The sequence below is a fragment of the Aquarana catesbeiana genome, linkage group LG02 (genome assembly GCF_042186555.1).
Source record: "Aquarana catesbeiana isolate 2022-GZ linkage group LG02, ASM4218655v1, whole genome shotgun sequence".
NCBI classification, from domain to species: domain Eukaryota; kingdom Metazoa; phylum Chordata; class Amphibia; order Anura; family Ranidae; genus Aquarana; species Aquarana catesbeiana.
The window spans coordinates 164,777,903-164,798,098 of NC_133325.1; the positions used below are offsets into that span (position 1 = coordinate 164,777,903).

The window sequence follows — 20,196 nt, forward strand, 5'->3', positions numbered from 1 at the left end:
TCTTGGCCATTTACAGAAAGCCTTGCATTTTTATCAATGAGTACAAGGCTTCCTTTGACTGGCTGAGGTGGAAATCATGACATCATCCACTCTCCTCTCCAAATCAAGGTATAAAGGTATGTAATGTAGCGCTACCCCCGTAGGAGCCGCTTAAGTTTGTTCAGTCCGTTACTCTGCCCTTCAACCACAAGAAGCGTCTCAGCCCCTACTGGCATACCTAGCAATGTGGGTAGTGGAATAGCACAGTAAGGACACACAGACACAGTTTGAACTGTTTAAGCTCTCTCAAATTTACTTAGTCTAGAGAACAGACTTAAAAAGATTTTGAAATAGTTCTCAAAACAGTCAATAACAATTTTCAACAATAAGTGACTAATACCAATGTACACAGCAATAACAGTACAAAATGGACTCCCCAAGCAAGCTATTGATTGCTGTAGATATTACTACAGCTAAAGGGGAACCCCAGACCGGCCTATAGTACCTTTAATACTAATGAGCAATGAGGTAATAGAAAAACATCTGTGATGTGTCCCATTTAAGGGTAATGAAATAGCAATGTTCAAAGTGCAAGTCCTTGTGATTATCTTCACCAGCAGTTGGAGCTCAGAAAAGATAAAGAATCCTCGGTATGCTACAAGGGGAGTCAGTAACCAGAATAAAGAGATTTAATGGGGTAAGTGATAGGTCCTCTTGGTAATATGCAACTATGCTGTCTGTAGGTAGTGTTCAAAGTGGGTAGTGTGTCTTTAAAATGGGCAAGTGCCCTCTCACCAGCCCTGCAACCCAGGCAGGAAGAAGAATGTCCAGGAAGATAGTTCTTCAGCAGGCCGTCTGGCCACCTTACGACTCGATCGCCTCTTGTCCTTGGATTGCCTGCAGTAGAGGTCTCTCTCTGGCGGGATGACTGAATTCCACTGTCTCTGGAATGTCTCTGGAACTGGCTCTGAACCAACTATGGAACCTTTGACAGGAGGGTTTCTCAGTGGATCACCTTAGGTAGGTCGGATCACTGTTGGTCCCCTGGACACATCTATCTCTCTCTCTCCCTCATGGTGATCTCCCCTTGATATGGCGATTTTTACCTACCTCACTTATATGCTTAATGATACATAACATAAGTGATTAAAACCTTTTATCTATATGAATCAACCCATGCGGTTGCAGCTATAACCTATGAAATCAATAAGGAATGATAACTGTGCAAAAAGAATAACAATCACATTTATTTATACAGAAAAGAAAGGTTAGAATAATCAGAGATTACCACATATAGTATAGTGATGTTAAAAATACAGTGTTGCCAGTCTACAAAGATTAATGCAAAAAGGAGATATAGATATGGTTACAATTGACATACACATGCTATCAAGGTAAGGCAACTCCTAGGATAGAAAAAGTAAGGAGAAGAGACATAAGAGATAATACAGATACATTGTATCGAGAGGTCTTATGTGACCACCCTTCATTTAGACCGTGAGCCTAAGAGATTTAGCATCCCTCGGCTTTGGTTTTTATGTTGTTAGAATAACCCATTCCTACCAATCAAAACTCAGGATCACTTCATTGGTTCAGAAGTGGCATTGAATCCTGATTGGCTGAAATTTAAGTCTCATACTTCCCACATAAATAAGAGGCTATCTCCGGTGCCTCTATGTCTGAAAACCTGAGTACCTGTTTAAGCTTTATCTCTTGATTTACAACCGACAGCTCTCTTTGATATAACATAAATTAGCATTTCAAGGACTTGGGAGCCGCAATGTCTGCCCCCCGTCCCAAAGAACAATAGAATAACTTATTTACTATGCAAACAACAGACCAAACGAACAGACCAAAAGACATTGGAGTGTTTGAGATACCAAAAACAGTAAATAGGCCCACCTCTCATGATTAAACCCAAAGATATTGAGTACACATGTTCCTATAAAATATATAGAAAGCCCTCACAATGGTTCCCTTGAAGCTCCTTGATATAAATATTAATTTCAAAATATCCACATCACCCTCAGCAAAGCACTTTGGGATTTGTAGCTCCATCCCCTTTAATAGCAATGGGGTCATTTGGTGAATAGGACTTCATGTCCATGGTTCCCTGCTGCTGCTGCTGATTGGCTTCCTCCTTCTGTCAATAGGGACCCAGGAGAAGGGAACAGAGCGGGTGGATGCCTGTGTGTGAGGAGAGGGAGTGGGGAATCCCCCTCGCAGGCACTGACAGGCACGTTCTCCCTATCTGCCTGTGTCAGCATTCAATCCGGTGACGACCAGCTTGGCAAGGTACCCACTACATAGTCTTTATACCTTGAATGTTTGCTGAATGTTCCAAAAGTCTGTGACGAGTTGTTTCAGGATGTGTTAAAAATGGAGACGTGGAGTTTTGTAAGTGTGACTACAAACAAGAGAGTGGTTTTGTGGTTGTGGTCGTAAGGCCCAGATTTCATTTTGAAAAATACATTCAGACTTCTGGAATGCAAGACATCATTGTGACCTAGGCCAGAAACCAAGAAGCAACTGAAGAAATGTTGCTTCTTGAAGAAAAAAAAAAGTTGAATACAAGAAAATCTAATATACCTTTCTATTTCTTAACTAATGCTAGCAGCATAAGGATTAAACATAGGTAATGTTAATTGAAAGAGTGTAGTTTTGCTTTAATCTAGCCCTTTCATCCCCAAGTTAAGTCCAGGTTCACACTGAATGCGGCTTTGAAAACAGTGGACGATTAGGAGATATTCCTTGTACCTGCAAGGAAGCTTTATTATAAGCCTACCTGTAGGTACAAGTGTCCAATGGGAGTTTACTACTGCTTTAAACGTCAACTTTTTTCGAACTGGACATGAATAATTGTATTACATGTATTACAATTATATACACAAATAAATGTATTAAGTTTATTTTCAAGACAAATTCTTATTGTATCTGATAAATAAGTGAAAATGACATGTTTAAGAAATGAAATGTAAAGGTCACCCAGTTTTAACGGTCACCCAGGATAATGTTGCACAATTCCTGAAGTTCAGAAAGGTTGTGAGACAAGCAAGGTCACTAGTATTGATATTCCACCTCCTGAGATCACTGATACAAGATGCCTATAAAAGACTTGCAGCTGCACAGAGGTTTGCAGGACTGTAACCGCAGACACTCCACAATGAGGACCTCCTTCCTTATCCTGTGGTTTTTGCCATACCTTGCCTATGGAGCGCACCTACCAGAGCCAAGTGAGATCCTTTTCTTTTGCGACAGTTACTTGGCTGTGTTATAAATAATTTTTATATTTAGATATTGTATTATTTAAACTAGGAACCAGCTGAATGATGAACTATGTATTAAACGTTAATAATTAATTTTTGTTATATGTTTAAAAGGAATCTCTCGAACCGAAACAACAGTGATAGAAAGCCCTGATCAAAGCAGCCTTTCACCGACTCATAGAACGCATACTAGTTCCTTCTGATTCAATACATAGGTTTAGCTTCACAACTAGCATGCGGTAGATGAGTTAGGCAATGGTTGCTTCTATAAGAGACTTCTTACTCGGGTTCCTTTTTTTTTTCAGTTGTGTGGTAAGTGCTGAGGGGTTTGACTCACTGTTAAGTTTTCATTGCTGTCTTTGTCCTCTTTGAGGAGATTTACTCTCTTTAATTGTCTTGAGCATCAATATTATAATTAATGAAAATGGGCATAAATTCAAAATTTTGAGTTGCCACCAGAACAGAAATAGAGGGCAAATCTTCCAATGGGAGACGTGTGCTCATGTGACAACTGTGTGAGAGGGGATTTCCCTCACATTTGAAATATATCCTCTCACTTCCTGTTGTGTCTACAGGGCACAGGACAGGTCCACGGGACAGAGGAGAATGTTTCTTAAGGCTGGATTCACATCTATGCATTTTTAGTGCTTTTTGCCTTTTGCAGATTTGTACTACAGTCCATTTACCATGGTTTCGTATGGAACATATTCTGTTGTGCAAATCTCCAAAATGCAAAAAGCACTAAAAATGCATAGGTGTGAATCCAGCCTAATAAGACACAGCAATTTTAACCCTGATTGCGCACTTGTAGTCCATTGACACTTCCTCCAGTTTTTTGACTGACTCCTGTGGGGGAAAAATAATAAATACATTTTTTTTCCTGCAAAAATATGTGTATTATTGATTTTTTTCCTGAAGGTGAACTTAGCCTTTAAATTGTGTTCCTAAATCTCAGCTTTCTGTTCAGAGTAATGAGCTGTAGATATTGTAATTGTTATCAAGGGTTCCCTGAAACCTAAAAATAATATCAGGGATTCCTTTACGATAAAAAGGTTCAAACATGTCAGGGGTCCTCTACAATAAAAAGTCAATCACGAAAAGTACATTTTACATAAATTGCATATATAGAACATAGCCCACAGCCCTAGAGTCTCAGCACTGATTTTCTGTACCAGGACTTCCTGCTGTAAAATGAGTATGGTCCTCAGAAACATGTATCTCCCTGTTACTGAGTCTGGTTTAATGAATATTAAGAAGTCCCAAGTTCCAAACTCCACCCATTAGGACAGCATATATTTTAATAGATATTTCAAATATACACCATAGATGTAACTGTAGTCCAATTATGTTTGAGATCTGATATCATGGGGGACAATGGGCTGCAGTGCATTCCAGAAATAAACCCTTCATGACAGTCTCTCCTTAAAGTTTCAGTGCCTTTTTGGTCACTCTCTGATGCTCACTCTACTATCCACCTCTGCTGCAGTTTTCAGAAACAATTACTCTGGCAATGACTGTCAAGGGGCTACAGTCCTACTGCTGAAAGTTTTTTAAATCCTTAAATCTTTAAAATAAGTGGACATTGAAGATAAACTGAATTAACTTTTGAAAATAAACTGAGTGGACTTTCTAAATGTATTATGGGGCCACTTTTGCTTCATTAGAATTAGCAGTTCATTAACAGATTTCACTTGTTTGGCAATGCTTTGATACATTTAAAAGCTGCAATTTAATGCTCTTTATGTGTCTTCTTAAACATTATAGACATAAACACTTATTCTAAAACCTGCATAATCAGTATTTTTCTATTTGCATACATTTTCTTAAATATTAAATTATTGCAGCAATCACTCTATATTTTTGTTTAAACTGTTGTATTCCAGGAGCAGTACCAGAGGTGTTTGCAGCCACCAATGCTGAAATTACCAATTTAGTCGAGCAGTTGTATTCTTCCGATGTAAACAAAGCTGCCAGTGGTGACATTACCTTGAATCTCCAGTACTTGGCATCCAGCTCCCAGACAAGCGCCGGAACAGACTATTCCAGCCAAAAGTAGGTTGATGACCTGCTTCCATCATATTTCATAATTTTCTATCTATTAAAATTTTATTTTAGAAAGTTGCAAACTTCAACATGCTGGGTAATTGGAAAATAATTAATTAAGGCTTATGTAAGGAACTGTAGCTTGAAAGGGCGAAGTCTGTGCTACATCTCAATATAGAAGCAAGGAACAACACTGGTACAATGGGATATAATGTTATGCACGGGGATCACTCTCTCCACCCCCCTCTAACTAATCTCTGGTATAATATATAAAATTACCCAATCTGAATGTCCCTTTTACTTACTTAAAGTAAAGAACTAATTGGTTTAATGGTTTCAAAATCCCAGTTACCTTCCCGGCATGCAGGGAATGCTAGCAGTCACATTTGCTTTTGCTCTCAACCAATTCGTCAAACCATCCACTGTCTGGTGTCATAACTTATTACATGTGTGTGCACCATGGCAGTTTCAGATCAAACAGAGGCTAAGATGGCAATTTCCTTGGCTGAAAAGAATAGAAGGATTTAGTTTCAATTTAAATCCCTGGTCACACAGGAGGCAGGGTCCTTCTTTGTGTGTCCATGTCACTGACTGCATGGACACTTCCTATTCATTGTCCAGTAGCAGGGTCCTCTTAGAATTCAAAAGACTGAAATGATGACAGCAGTGCAAGGGGAACAACTAGGAATGGCTGGTGTGGGTACATCTCGAGTGCTGGATTTTCAAATCCCCGAAAATGGCACAGACAAGAGACATGGATGGTGGACTTAGGTAAGTATATAATTGCTTCACCAACAATTGAAATGCTGTTGGGATGGGAATAATTTAAAGTTTTGCCTGGAGATGGGCTTTAATGCTCAGCTCTGGGCACATTTTTAAAATAGTAATTAGTAAACATAAAAACAGCTCTGGTTAAAAAATACTCTACTGTACTGGTCTCCTGCAGTATTTCAATTCTGCCTCTTATTGTTCTGGGTCATCCTGGTTAAATGTCAGGAAGTGTCATTTTATACAGAAGACTGAGGACATATTATGAGTGCAGGTGTCATAGGTCCACTGTAATTTCAAAACTGTAGTAATCTCAGGGATGTCCTTTTCATTAAATCATTGCTTCAACTACTCCAGCCTTTTGTATTTTTACCATGTAGACAAATTGTAGACATACAGTATCTCACAAAAGTGAGTACACCCCTCACATTTTTTGTAAATATTTTATTATATCTTTTCATGTGACAACACTGAATAAATGACACTTTGCTCCAACGTAAAGTAGTGAGTGTACAGCTTGTATAACAGTGTAAATTTGCTGTCCCCTCAAAATAACTCAACACACAGCCATTAATGTCTAAACCACTGGCAACAAAAGTGAGTACACCCCTGAGTGAAAATGTCCAAATTGGGCCCAAAGTGTCAATATTGTGTGGCCACCCTTATTTTCCAGCACTGCCTTAACCCTCTTGAGCATGGAGTTCATCAGAGCTTCACAGGTTGCCGCTGGAGTCCTCTTGATGACATCATGGAGCTGGTAGATGTTAGAGACCTTGTGCTCCCCCACCTTCTGTTTGAGGATGCCCCACAGATGCTTAATAGGGTTTAGGTCTGAAGACATGCTTGGCCAGTCCATCACCTTTATCCTCAGCTTCTTTAGCAAGGTAGTGGTCATCTTGGAGGTGTGTTTGGGGTCGTTATCATATTGGAATACTGCCCTGCGGCCCAGTCTCTGAAGGGAGGGGATCATGCTCTGCTTCAGTATGTCAGAGTACAAGTTGGCATTCATGGTTCCCTCAATGAACTGTAGCTCCCCAGTGCCAGCAGCCCCCATGCAGCCCCAGACCATGACACTCCCACCACCATGCATGACTGTAGGCAAGACACACTTGTCTTTGTATTCCTCACCTGGTTGCTGCCACATGCGCTTGACACCATCTGAACCAAATAAGTTTATCTTGGTCTCATCATACCACAGGACATAGTTCCAGTAATTCATGTCCTTAGTCTGCTTGTCTTAAGCAAACTGTTTTCAGGCTTTCTTGTGCATCATCTTTAGAAGAGGCTTCCTTCTGGCATGACAGCCATGCAGACCATTTTGATACAGTTTACGGCATATAGTCTGAGAACTGACAGGCTGACCCCCCACCCCTTCAACCTCTGCAGCAATGCTGGCAGCATTCATATGTCTATTTCCCAAAGACAACCTTTGGATATGACGCTGAGCACGTGCACTCAACTTCTTTGGTTGACCATGGCGAGGCCTGTTCTGAGTGGAACCTGTCCTGCTAAACCACTGTATGGTCTTGGCCTCCATGCTGCAGCTCAGTTTCAGGGTCTTGACAATCTCCTTATAGTCTAGGCCATCTTTATGTAGAGCAAAAATTATTTTTTTCAGTGCCTCAGAGAGTTCTTTGCCATGAGGTGCCATGTTGAACTTTCAGGGTCCAGTATGAGCGAGTGGAATTTGTTTTATGGATACAACTTGTAGTGGGCAGACTTGCTGGGTCCCTCCCACAGCTCCACTCTCTGCACAGGCTTTGTAGTATAGGGATGATGTCACCGCTATTTTTACCAGGTAAACTTTGGGACTTTAAAAGCATTTGGTGCTTACAAAGTGAACTTAAAGCCTTTGTGGCTATTGTGGAATACATTTAAATGTAAGAATTTGTACCTGGCGTTAACTTTAAATAATGTATCCAAGCACATAATTGCTTAAAGTGTATGTGGATATTAAAAATACACCTCATATTTTCCCCTTTTTATCTGTTAAATACACCATTAAAAATCTTTTCTTATATATGTTTGATTAGTGCACAAAACCTGCTGATTTTGTCAGACTTTAAGAGCTGTCCTGTGCTCCAGAACTTGTAACGTCTCGTACACTATGCTTCTGCTGCACTAACATCTCAAGTAGTGCTATTACCCTTCCCAGTTCACCTCTGTGAACTACAGAACACTTCTACCCATGTTAGGGAGTTGTGTGCCTGTCCAAACTAAAAGTGAGTAGCCTAGGTTGACACCATCAAGAATTAATAAGCAAAAAATTATTAATACCCCAAAATTAATAAACCAAAATAACCTCAAATTGCTTTTTTCATGACTATGTTTCTTTATACTGGCTTTTTGAAACAGTATTAAAGAGGTTTGTGTGAAAGGTTTAGCGTAGTGTAACACTTTTGGTAGTTAAGTATTGCATTTATTATAGAGGTCTACACATCTTTCCAAAAAGAGGGACAATTAAGGAGGAAAAGGGACAGAGTGATTTGGTTCCAAAAGCGTAACAGTTCCTCCAAACGACAGGTACGTCCCCTTTAAGACGCGGCATTGTGGGTGCACGCCCGCCACGTGCTCCGTGACCGTGCCCGCGGGTCTCACAGACTTGATGCCCGCCGGTGCCCGCGATCGATTAACAGAACGGCAGACCGGGGAGATGCCCATGAAAACAAGGCATTTCCCTGTTCTGCCTAGTGACAAGACAGAGATCTACTGCTGTCATTGGGAGCAGTGATTGCTGTCATGTCCTAGGTAGCCCACCCCCCCCCCACAGTTAAAATCACTCCCTAGGACACACTTAACCCCTTGATCGCCCCCTAGTGTTTAACTCCTTCCCTGTCAGTGTCATTTATAGAGTAATCAGTGCATTTTTATAGCACTGATCGCTGTATAAATGACAATGGTTCCAAAATAGTGTCAGAGATCGCCGCCATTACTAATAAAAAAAAGAATAATAAAAATGCCATAAATCTATCCCCTATTTTGTAGATACTATAACTTTTATGCAAACCAATCAATATACGCTTATTGTGATTTTTTTTACCAAAAATATGTAGGAGAATTTATTTTTTTTAATATTTTTTGGGGATATTTATTATAGCAAAAAGTAAAAAATATTGCTTTTTTTCAAAATTGTCGCTTTTTTTGTTTATTGCGCAAAAAATAAAAACCACAGAGGTGATCAAGTACCACCAAAAGAAAGCTCTATTTGTAGGAAAAAAAGGACTTCAATTTTGTTTGGGTGCAACATCACACGACCTCGCAATTGTCAGTTAAAGTGACGCAGTGCCGTATCGCAAAAAGTGGTCTGGTCAGGAAGGGGGTAAATTCTTCCGGGGCTGAAGTGGTTAAGGATACATGAAATTAGCCATTTGAGAGGTCACCTGAGACGCACCCACAATAGGTGACCTCTCCTTCCCATCCAGTGTTTATAGGTTTCATGGAACCATATAACTGGTGATACCGCAGTGTGCCCTTGATAGAGTCGCGTGTTCAGATTCTATGAACTGTTGCTGGCAGGACTGCTGAGCACATCCTGATGTAAATGAAGTTTGGACAACCTTTCAGACAGAAGTCTTCATGTATCAATTAAGTGTAGGTTTTGTCCCAAGCAACAACCTGCTTTGGTTTCCAGAAAAAAAAAATGAGACCTGAAATGTGCCTGTTTGCAATAACTATCAATCCAGCTTTTAAAAATCATGAAAGACTCCACAAGGTCAGGTTAATGCCAATGGCCTTATAAATATACAAACATTGCACAGATGCAATGTTTCACACAACACAGACTCTATATTGCATGGCTTATTTATTACTTTACAATGTTTTGAAGTGGTTAAAAAGATATAAATCATATATAAAGTTATATTTTCAGTCTACCAACATCTTTATCTTAGTTGGGCACCTTTAAGCATGCACTAAATTCTGTTTTACTTTTAGGCTTTTCAGCTATGTCAATGAGGCCAAACTGTTTGCCCGTCCAACCTTTTCCCGATTCATAGCTCTGCTTGATAATTACGTGCAGACGACTGGAACAGCAGAGTCAGTGCCCTCTGGAGAGATCACAGAGCAAAATGCATTTGTTGACGAGGTGTTCAAGACTTCTATCTTCAGTTTACTTTCAAATTTCCTAGTTTCCAAAGGTAAACACCTTTATTATAAAAGCAATACCACTATTATTGCAAAGGTACAAAAGGTAAACAATATTATTTGCACATATTCTATATTCTTACTATAAATTTGATTACTTACATACAAACAGTCCATGCAACCTTTTTAAAGGACAATTTTGTATGAGCAATGATAATATACAATATTCTATGATATTTAACAACCATATCTGAGTTTACTATGAACAGACTAGTAAAAGAGGAATTTTGATCAATTGCTAAAGGTTATGATATTTCGAACATTGCTGTTTGCTTTGTTATAATTACCCTCTTATGTCTGCCTTCACTGTATCACATGTGCTTTGGACAAAACATTGATAGATTAACTTATTTAGACCTGGCACAAAAGATAAAATGTATTGTAGCTTTAGCGTAGGAAAAATCCAATGTATAGATGTAACATTGTTGTTAAAATTTTATTACAACCTACCTACTTACCATAGGGGAGTTATAGGAGACCCCTTTCATCAGGGTTTAAAAACTTTCAGGAGATGGGAATACTTAAGCAGCCCACAGATTACCCAATTTTCTTGTGGAGGAAGGAAGAAAATTTCTTGATTCCCCCATCAACACAGTTAGTATTGATGGGGGAGCATTCCTGGCCAACAGAATACAATGATTACTGCTAGCGGCTGTAGCTGCTGGCACTAATCACATTAAGAAAAATCTGACAGGCTGGTTCTACCCAAGATGATCGATGGATCGACTTGGGTACAATCAGCCTGCCCATACTGTACATGGATTGAAATTTCTCCAATCCCTGCCGAACCAGCTGGATTTCGATCCATGTATGGCTGGCTTTAGATTGTAGAAAACTGTGGTAAGGTCTTCAAACTTTCATGAGATGTGAATACTCAAACTGTAAAGAATGCTGATAAGATCTTCAAATAATTAGAAGATGATAATACTCAAGCTGTGGAGAACTTTGATCTGAATATGGAGTTCTTTACAGTCTATATATTCCTGTTCTCTGAAAGTTTAAAGTCTTGACAGGGTGGGGGGATTGGGGCTGGTTAACATCATTTTTTCAATAAATATACTTTCCTACTTGGACTTACACTTGCCTGGGTCTCTCTTTATATTATGCATCTTATATAACATTTTGGGCTTGAGAGAGGCCTCTCCAAAGCCATTATACTTCAAAATACTGTAACCCCAAGACTTTATAGAAGGAGACTGAGCATTTGGGATCTAGTGTCATAGAACCTATACTTGCTATGTAGGTGAATGACAAGTAGCAGTTAGCAGTTTTTTCCTGTATGGGGTTAATCAACCAATTCAGAAGCCAGTCACCTTAGACTATGGATTAAAATGCAGAGAAATGTCTCCAAGAAATTAAGCAACACTCTTACGAAATGTGCCAAAGGCAATTGTCCAACTCTGCAACCTGTCAGTGATTGTCAAGGTAAGTCTAAATGAAAATTTGTTTACCTTCACACAGGTTATTATACATCTTCCACAAGCTTTAAGGATGACCTGAAGTTGATGTGGTTTGGACTGTTTACCCGTACCAAGGGGCCCTTGGACTCATCAGGTTTTGAGCACATATTTCTTGGTAAGGAGTAACTGCTTCTTGTATCTTGCCTTTTTTTTAATTTTTATTATATAAATAACATACTGTCAGCACATTAGGCCTAACATATCATATACTGTATTTATTGAAAGCATTGTCTCATTTTAGATATTTTTATTTTGAACATGTCTAAAACATCTTTAACATTTTTCAGAACATCTTCTGGACATTATTCCCACCTATTGTTAGTAAAGAGTATACCCGTGTTTTCCTATCCTGATTACCAGATGGCAGACTGTAAAATCAATGGCTACAGCTGTGAGATTACTTTTAACAAATTGGGTTGATTTCCATTCCCTTTTCGGGGGTGGGGGGGGGGCGTTAGATGGAGCTTACCAGGCATACCCGGCCTTCATATTATAGTCTTCTGCTGAGTCAAGATAGCTTTAAAGGAGTTGTAAACCCTCAGTGTTTTTTACCTTAATTAATTTTATGCATTGAGGTTTAAAACCTTCTGTGCTGCAGCAGCCCCCCAGAGCCCCCCTTTTCTTACCTGAACCGATCATTCCAGCGACAAGAACAAGCCCAGTAACTCCAGTCGCTGTCACAGGTCCTCATTGGACAGATTGATAGCGGCGGGAGCCATTGGCTCCCGCTGCTGTCAATCAAATTCAATCAAATTCAGTGACATGGGTGGCGGGGGAGAGGCCGAGTCCTGCTGTCTGTGTCAATGGACGCAGCAGCAGGACTCGGGAGCATGCCCGCATGAGTGCCCCCATGGAAAGCACTCCGTTGTGGCACTCGATGAAAAGGGGTAGCCAGAAGCGCCGCCGCGGGAACCTAAAAAAGGAGGATCAGGGCTGCTCTATGCAAAGCCCTTGCACAGAGCTGGTAAGTATAGCATGTTTGTTATTTAAAAAAAGAAAAAGAAAACAAACCTTTACAATCACTTTAAAAGTCTTTGGATATTTGTCTCCTGTTGCCTCCATAAGCATATACATGCATGCCTCGGAATATATAAATCAACAGATATCCCGCAGTACCTATATCAGAAGTACAGCAAATTACTTTTTCTATTTCTGAACGAGTAGCTATCACTAATATGCATTCACTAAACACATAAACAGTATAATAAACAATAAAACAGTGCAGCTCTCCTATTAGTGGTAACATAAACAATCTAGTAGGTCCTTCACACCAATATTTATGTTAATTTATATAATAAATCCTGTAGCACCACCCCCGAAGGAGCCGCTTGGTAATTTGGGAGCGCTGTATTTAGTGCTCCTAAAATGCCCTGCCCATTGGAATGAATGGGCAGCACTTTCAAAGCGCCTAAAAAGCGTTTTGAAAGCGCAGCAAAACTGGACTTTTTACCCTTTTTTGGAGTAAAAAGCACCCCATTAGCGGCCGAAAAGCGGCACAAACCGGCGCTTTAGCTCAACGGACATCGCTTTCAGTGTGAAAGCAGCCTTAATGTCCTGAATCTGTTACATGCTTTCAAAATACATCGGGAGGCAAAAACAGGTTAGTACATGTATGGAAACAAGTAATTGGCATGCACATATGAACCTGACAAGGGAACCTCCCACCATTTGTTATAAGAGGTGAGGTTGTCTTGCCCACAAGCCACCGATATTGGGATGGCCCACCTAGATGTGCCGGGGGTGAGTTGGAGTCGCCCTCCACTAAACTTGTAATGGGAGGGGTCAACGTGTTGTGAGTTTTTTGAGAGGTATAGATAGCTTCCTCAGAACTTTCGACTAGAGTATCGTAAGTCAGTCTTTTTGCCGGGCAAATTATTCGCTTTTTCCCTTTGCTCTTTGGGCTCAGATGGTTCTGGTATAGCAGCCTCTTCCTCCTCCACCATAGAAGGCTGAAGAGTCTCTGTGTCCTCTGCAGTTAGGGAAATCAGAAGATTGTCCTGGCCTGTCAATGATTGGCTCTGTGGTATGAGCTATGGTGCCTCAGGCCTAAGGTTTCCAGTATCTGCTTCTTTAGAAGGAAGAAGAGTGGCAGTTTCTTATAGCATAGACTGCCACAGCCAGTCCATGACATGTTTTTCATCCTCACTGTCCTCTTCATCTGTGTTCAGTGCCACAGACTGAGACCTGGTTATTGGACATTCGAGTAGGCTGTGGATCTGGATATTGAGGCACACAAACTGCTTCTGATAGCAGCAGTAGATGATTACGGTGCCAGGTCTTTAGTGGGCCCGTACTTCCTATCTGGGCGGATCTGGTATACTGGTAGTCCTGGCAGCTACTTATAGATAATATAAGGCTGTGACTTCCAGCGATCATCCAGCTTGTGTTTTCCAGGGACACCTAAGTTCCTAAGTTCCTAAGTTCCAATGCTATCACAAGGGATATTGTTTATCCCCTGTGATAGCAATAAAGTTGATGAACAAAAAATTAAGGGACAGTGTAAAAAAAAAAAAAAAAAAAAAAAAGTTTTTTAAAAAATAAATAATAAAATTTAAAAATTTAAAAAGTGCCCCTATTCCTTCGAGCTCACGCGCATGTAAGTCCTGAACATATATGTACACAGCGAGAGCACCACACATGTAAGGTATTGTTGCAAACGTCTGAGCAGGAACAATAATTCTAGCACCAGACCTCCTGTGTAACGCTAAACTAGTAACTTGTAAAGGCTTTTTAAAGCCTCACCTATGGAGATTTTAAGGTACCATAGTTTGGCGCCGTTCCACAGACATATGCCATTTTAAAATGTGACATGTTAGTTATGTTTTGTGCAATAAAAGTAATTAAAATATATATTTTCCAAAACAATTGCATTTGAAAAACAACTGCGCCAATACCGTGTGACATAAAAAGCAGCAACACCCTCCATTTTATTCTCTCGGGCCTCTGCTTAAAAAATATATAATGTTTTGGAGGTTCTAAATAATTTAGTAGCAAAAAAATTTTGATTTTTACATGAATGTGAGAGTGTCAAAATTGGCTAAGTATTAAAGTAGTTAAACAATAAATTAACTCATGTTCCCATTTACTGTGTAGAAAAGTCCAAAGAGTCCCAATTTTTATGTAAACCATAAAACTCAGTAAAACTCGGTGAACAATGGTGTGACGTCAAACACCACATCACCCACTCGCACTTATTTGGAGGACCTCAATGTAAAACAGGAGGTCAGATACAGCTTTGAGAAATCTAGCTACCCAGGTCTCACTTAATGTTCATTTCACCTTTCTGGCGCCACTTGAAAGCTCATTTAGCTATAAAAGAAAAAAAAAAAAGCTCCATAGTACTCAATGTTTGCTTATTATGATCTCAATAAAAATGTTGCACTCACATTCATAAATATATACATGCGATTCCACATTATCAATACGCCAGCCCACCTGACGTGTTGTGTCCCTCCGGACTTCACTAAACACTATGAAGGGCATTTATTAAAGCAGTTTGGTATTAATTTAGCTTCTTGCGAAAATGTTGGCATGAATCTTTGAGTTTCTTTTGCTACCAAAGCAACAAATTTAGTTCTGTATACCTTGGCGACCATGTAGAAACTGTCTACCTATTTTCTTCTGCCCCAACTGTAAGCACCTCTTTTACAAGTTCATCAGTTGCTCAACAAAAAAGTGCTTAGGAACACTTTTTAAACAAGTGCAGATACTCTAATTTAATGTACTGTACAACTTCTGTACACATAATATATCTATCCCTAACATACAATGTAAAAAAAGTGCGACAGATTAGCAAGCAGGATCATTAGGACAGTATTGATCCCCCTGTTTGTTTTTCATTCATTAATTTCCATTAATTGTTAATGGCACACCAAACACAGAAGCAAACGCACATTTGGCCACATGAAAAAATGGTTTACAAAAGCAGCAAAATGCACAGTAAAATACGTGCATGCCAAAAGGTCCCAGGAACTACTTTGCCACTTGTGGCACAGCCCTTTGAAATCAACGGGCTGCCCTATATGTGTCACTGGAAAAACAAGCCAAAAAACATGCGCTCCCACTACTCTGAATGTGAATGTGTCCTTACACAAGAACAATGAGGCTCCATTCACATCTGTGTTTTTCCACATGCATGGCAAACCACACAGGAAATGCGTGCTTTGCCATGCATTTCAGAAACGCTGCAAATGTGCATCATGTCTGTGTTGTCATTACATGTCATTACATGTTAAAGGCTCCCCAAGTGCAGCGAACGCACCAAAAACTGCGGTAACACAGCATGCTCCACGCCCAAAAAAAGTTCTGGAGCTTCTCTGGGGCGCTTGTCGCGTGTAGGGTAGCCCATTCAAGTGAACGGACTGCCCTATGTGTGACAAGTGAAAACAATCCAAAACACCCAAAAGAAACACATGCAGGAATGCACTCCCTCCTATGTACTTGCCATACACTATACAATCTGATTGTGCAATCTCTGTGCAATTTCCTTTAGATTTGCCACAACTATGGAATAGGTAGACACGCCCGACCAATCTATTCAATTTGTATCAAACCAGGCAGGCCCTTGTACTACATAGCTGATGGGAGATCTAAAGGAGACTACACATTCAGATTGTATAGAAAGTGGGTGGAAGGTGGTATTGTAGTGAGAGAGGTGTGGTGGTGAACCCTATTATGCCCTCTTATGTGATGCAACAAGGAAGAGAAGGCTTTTAGGAGATGACCTACAGGAAGTGAATGCGGCGAGACAAACTACAGGAAGTAATGGAATCTGAAAATCACTTTAAAAATTCTAATAAACTGACAAGGTTTTAAACCTTCTGTGGATAAGGTGAGTGAGAGAAAAGCTGGGCCAGAAATAGCATTTAAAAATGCTTCTATTTATTATGAAAACGGAAATTCTGCCCTTTAAAGCCTAATGCCGCGTACACATGGTCAGACTTGCCAACGGGACAAACTCCGTCGGCATTTCCGACAGAAAAATTTAGAGCATTTTCTCTATTTAAGTCCATCGGAAATGCAGACAGAAAAAGCCAAATGGGGCATACACACGGTTGGATTATCCGACCAAAAGCTCCCATCGGACTTTTTCTGTCGGAAATTCCGACCGTGTGTACGTGGCATAAGTGTAGCTAATATAAAAAAAAATAGAAAAATCAGCATAAGGGACATTACTTACAGTCAGTTATGTCCTGCCCGTCCCCCCCCCCCCCCCAGCTGCTCCGTTAATAGAAGCCACACTATAGCAGAATGTATAAATTGAGGATGGGTGGATGATTGAAAGATCTGGTGCACACAGAATCTGGTAGGGGCAGCTGTGCATAGTAACCGATCAGTTTCAAAATTAAGCTTGTTCATTTAATCTTTGACAATAAAACCTGGAAGCTGATTGGTTACAATGCACGGCTACAGTAGATTCTGTGTGCACCAGTTTTAGTAAATCCCCCCCATAATGTATCTTTTTTGCTTTGAGCCTTCTTTACACAGCGCTCATTAGTGCTTTGCATTCATAGGTGAAATCCATGGTGGAAAGATCTCTGGCTTCCACAACTGGATACGGTTCTACCTGCTGGAAAAGGCTGGACAACTCAACTACCTGAGTTACAGTGCAAATGGACCTGTAAGTGTTTCTGTGTAATTGTTAATTCTCCCCCCAGACAATGTTAAGTAAATGATGCAACATGTGCAAATCATCCTTATGTATGCTCACTGGGCTCATAGTAACAATTCCATGGGCAGAATAGCGCTTCCTATTACAATCAATTAAATAATTGCATTTATTTTAAAACCTAGCCTAAGAAAGTGGCAGCTATATTCTTGATGAAAGGTGATAATTCAGAGTTTTCGTGAGATGGGAAATAAAGGTATGCATGGCTGTACAGTTTTCATACCTATCCAGGCATGTACTGGCCATTGGGACTACAGGGAGTTTCCCGGTGGGCCGATGGCTCATTGGGCCGATTTCAGTGACAGTGGACCACTGCCTCCCTCCGGTCCTCTGTCCCCCCCCCCCCGCAGTGTTCACCACCTCTCCCTGGCTAGTTATGCAGCGCGCCTGAATACAGACATGATGCTCAGGAGTCAACACTGAGAAGCTCATCATACGATCTGGAAGGAGGGCGGTCTCACTTTCCTGCCTAATCTTGTCCCATTGGGGGGGGGGGGGGGGGTGCCAAACTGATTCTTTGCCCCAGGTGAAATAATGTCTAGCTTCCCCACTGGTACTGCCTATAAGAGAAATAATGTAGAACGGCTAATGGCTAGTGGGGGGGGGGGGGGGGGGCTTGGGTGGCAAGCCGGCATGGGAGAGACCTGTCAAAGTGGGCCAGTCTGGATGAAGTCCAGGGCCAAATTTTTGTCCCAGTCCAGCCCTGTACCTATCAGTTCTCTTTTGGCTACATCTTGTTTTGCTAGTAGTTAGTCACATTCAACTGGACTTGTTTATTGATAAACAATTTTGCTGCTGATCCAAACAGCTTCCCTAGCTCTAATTACATTCAGGAACATACCCCAGCATTTATAGCTACATGGGAAACTCACTCACCTTAAAGGTGATCTTAACTTAAAAACAAAAATGTGATATATTGCTGCTTAGCAGTCTTCCGATGTTGTGGCTGCATTAGTTTTATTTTTTTTTCAGGAGTTATTCCCCTTATATTCACCTGGTGATCCTGCCAGTAACACACTTCCTGTTCTAGGGTGATATTGCTCACTTACCATACAGTATGTAGGAAGGAGCATGGTTGCCACTCTCCTGGCAGGCATCTCTTTTGATTTGGAGTACAAAACACCTTCCCCACTCTATATCTCTATTACATAGAGCAGCCTATCTCTACATTTTTTAACATGGGGGGACCCTTGAAAAAACTTTCAGGTCTCAGGGAACCTCTGGCAACTATTACTATAGCTACAGCTCATGGTACTTTATCCGAAACAGTAATCTGAGATACACTATATTGTCAAAAGTATTGCTCGCTGTCCCCACTCTAATTCATCCCAAAGGTGTTCTATCAGGTTGAAGTCAGGACTCTGTGCAGGCCAGTCAAGTTCCTCCACTCCAAACTCACTCATCCATGTCTTTATGGACCTTGCTTCTTGCACTGGTCACAATCATTTGGTGGAGGGGGGATTATGGTCTGGGGTTGTTTTTCAGGGGTTGGGCTTGGCCCCTTAATTCCAGTGAAGGGAACTCTTAAGGTGTCAGCATACCAAGACATTTTGTACAATTTCATGCTCCCAACTTTGTGGGAACAGTTTGGGGATGGCCCCTTCCTGTTCCAATATGACTGCGCACCAGTGCACAAAGCAAGGTCCATAAAGACATGGATGAGCAAGTTTTGGGTGGAGAAACTTGACTCGTCTGAGTCCTGACCTCAATACAACAGAACACCTTTAGGATGAATTAGAGTGCAGACTGCAAGCCAGGCCTTTTCGTCCAACATCAGTGCCTGACCTCACAAATATGCTTCTGGAAGAATAGTCAACATTCCCATATACACACTCCTAAACCTTGTGGACAGCTTTCCCAGAAGAGTTGAAGCTGTTATAGCTGCAAAGGGTGGGCCAACTCAATACTGAACCCTACAGACTAAGACTGGGATTGTGATTAAAGTTTATGTACGTGTAAAGGCAGGTGTCCCAATACTTTTGACAATATAGTGTATATGAATAAGTAAAAGAAAAGGGATTGTAGGGTACTTAGTGTATTTAGCGTTTTTGATCCCCAGAGCTGCTCTTTTTGACAAAATAAATGTTGGCAATAATAATCAAATGAATTATAATTATGTCCAGAAAAGAAACAGTGAGGTCGGGAGTAAAGCCAAGGAAAAGGAAAGACATATTCTGGTGGTAGGGGACTCAGTTGTCAGAAGGACAGAGAGGACAATCTGTCACAAAGACCTGAAGTGCCGAACTGTATGTTGTCTACTGGGCACTCGGGTTCGACACATCACAGGTCTGGTGGACAGATTACTGGGAGGGACTGGGGAAGACCCGGCTGTCATGGTGCATGTTGGCACCAATGACAAAGTCAGAGGAAAATGAAGTGTCCTAAAATGCAATTTTAGGACCTCCTTGTAACATCCTCCGTGAGCCCTCGAACCTCTCCTTTTCCCATTCACTTTGAATGAGCAGTGCACATTAGTTGCCAGGATATTGCTCTATGCACACAACACATTCTATATTTCATCTTGGGAGTGAGCAAAAGAGAGTGCTGGGTTCTAACATACAGTGGGACCATGGAGAATTAACTTAGACACCCTCTAACAGGAAATAAGATCATAGCAGCATTAAAAAAGGAAGGAATTCAGACATTTGAAGGAGGCCGAGAGCCATGGAAGGTACTTTTTTGAATACATACTTGAATAGACTTTTATTCTAAGCCAGAGTTTTGTGTTGCTTTAACTCCTTTACTCCTTTGCTGCCAGTAATAAACATATTAACTCCTTAACCACTTCAGCTCCAGAAGGTTTAACCCCCTCCATGACCAGGTCATTTTTTGCGATACGACACTACATAGTTACATAGTTACATAGTAG

General features: G+C 40.7%; 2 protein-coding genes across 3 annotated transcripts in view; one reads left to right on the forward strand and one right to left on the reverse strand.

Annotated features, from left to right (window-relative positions):
• The window catches only part of TSPAN31 (tetraspanin 31), a 182,136-nt gene that overhangs the window by 122,183 nt on the left and 39,757 nt on the right, over positions 1-20,196 (reverse strand). The window lies entirely within an intron of this gene.
• LOC141127380 (uridylate-specific endoribonuclease D-like) overlaps positions 3,143-20,196 on the forward strand; it is a 32,319-nt gene continuing 15,265 nt past the window's right edge. Inside the window, exons 1-5 of the mRNA XM_073613737.1 lie at positions 3,143-3,212; positions 5,129-5,297; positions 9,990-10,192; positions 11,661-11,774; positions 17,173-17,279. Of these exons, the coding sequence (XP_073469838.1) occupies positions 3,143-3,212; positions 5,129-5,297; positions 9,990-10,192; positions 11,661-11,774; positions 17,173-17,279 (663 nt within the window). The remainder of the gene's footprint in view (positions 3,213-5,128; positions 5,298-9,989; positions 10,193-11,660; positions 11,775-17,172; positions 17,280-20,196) is intronic.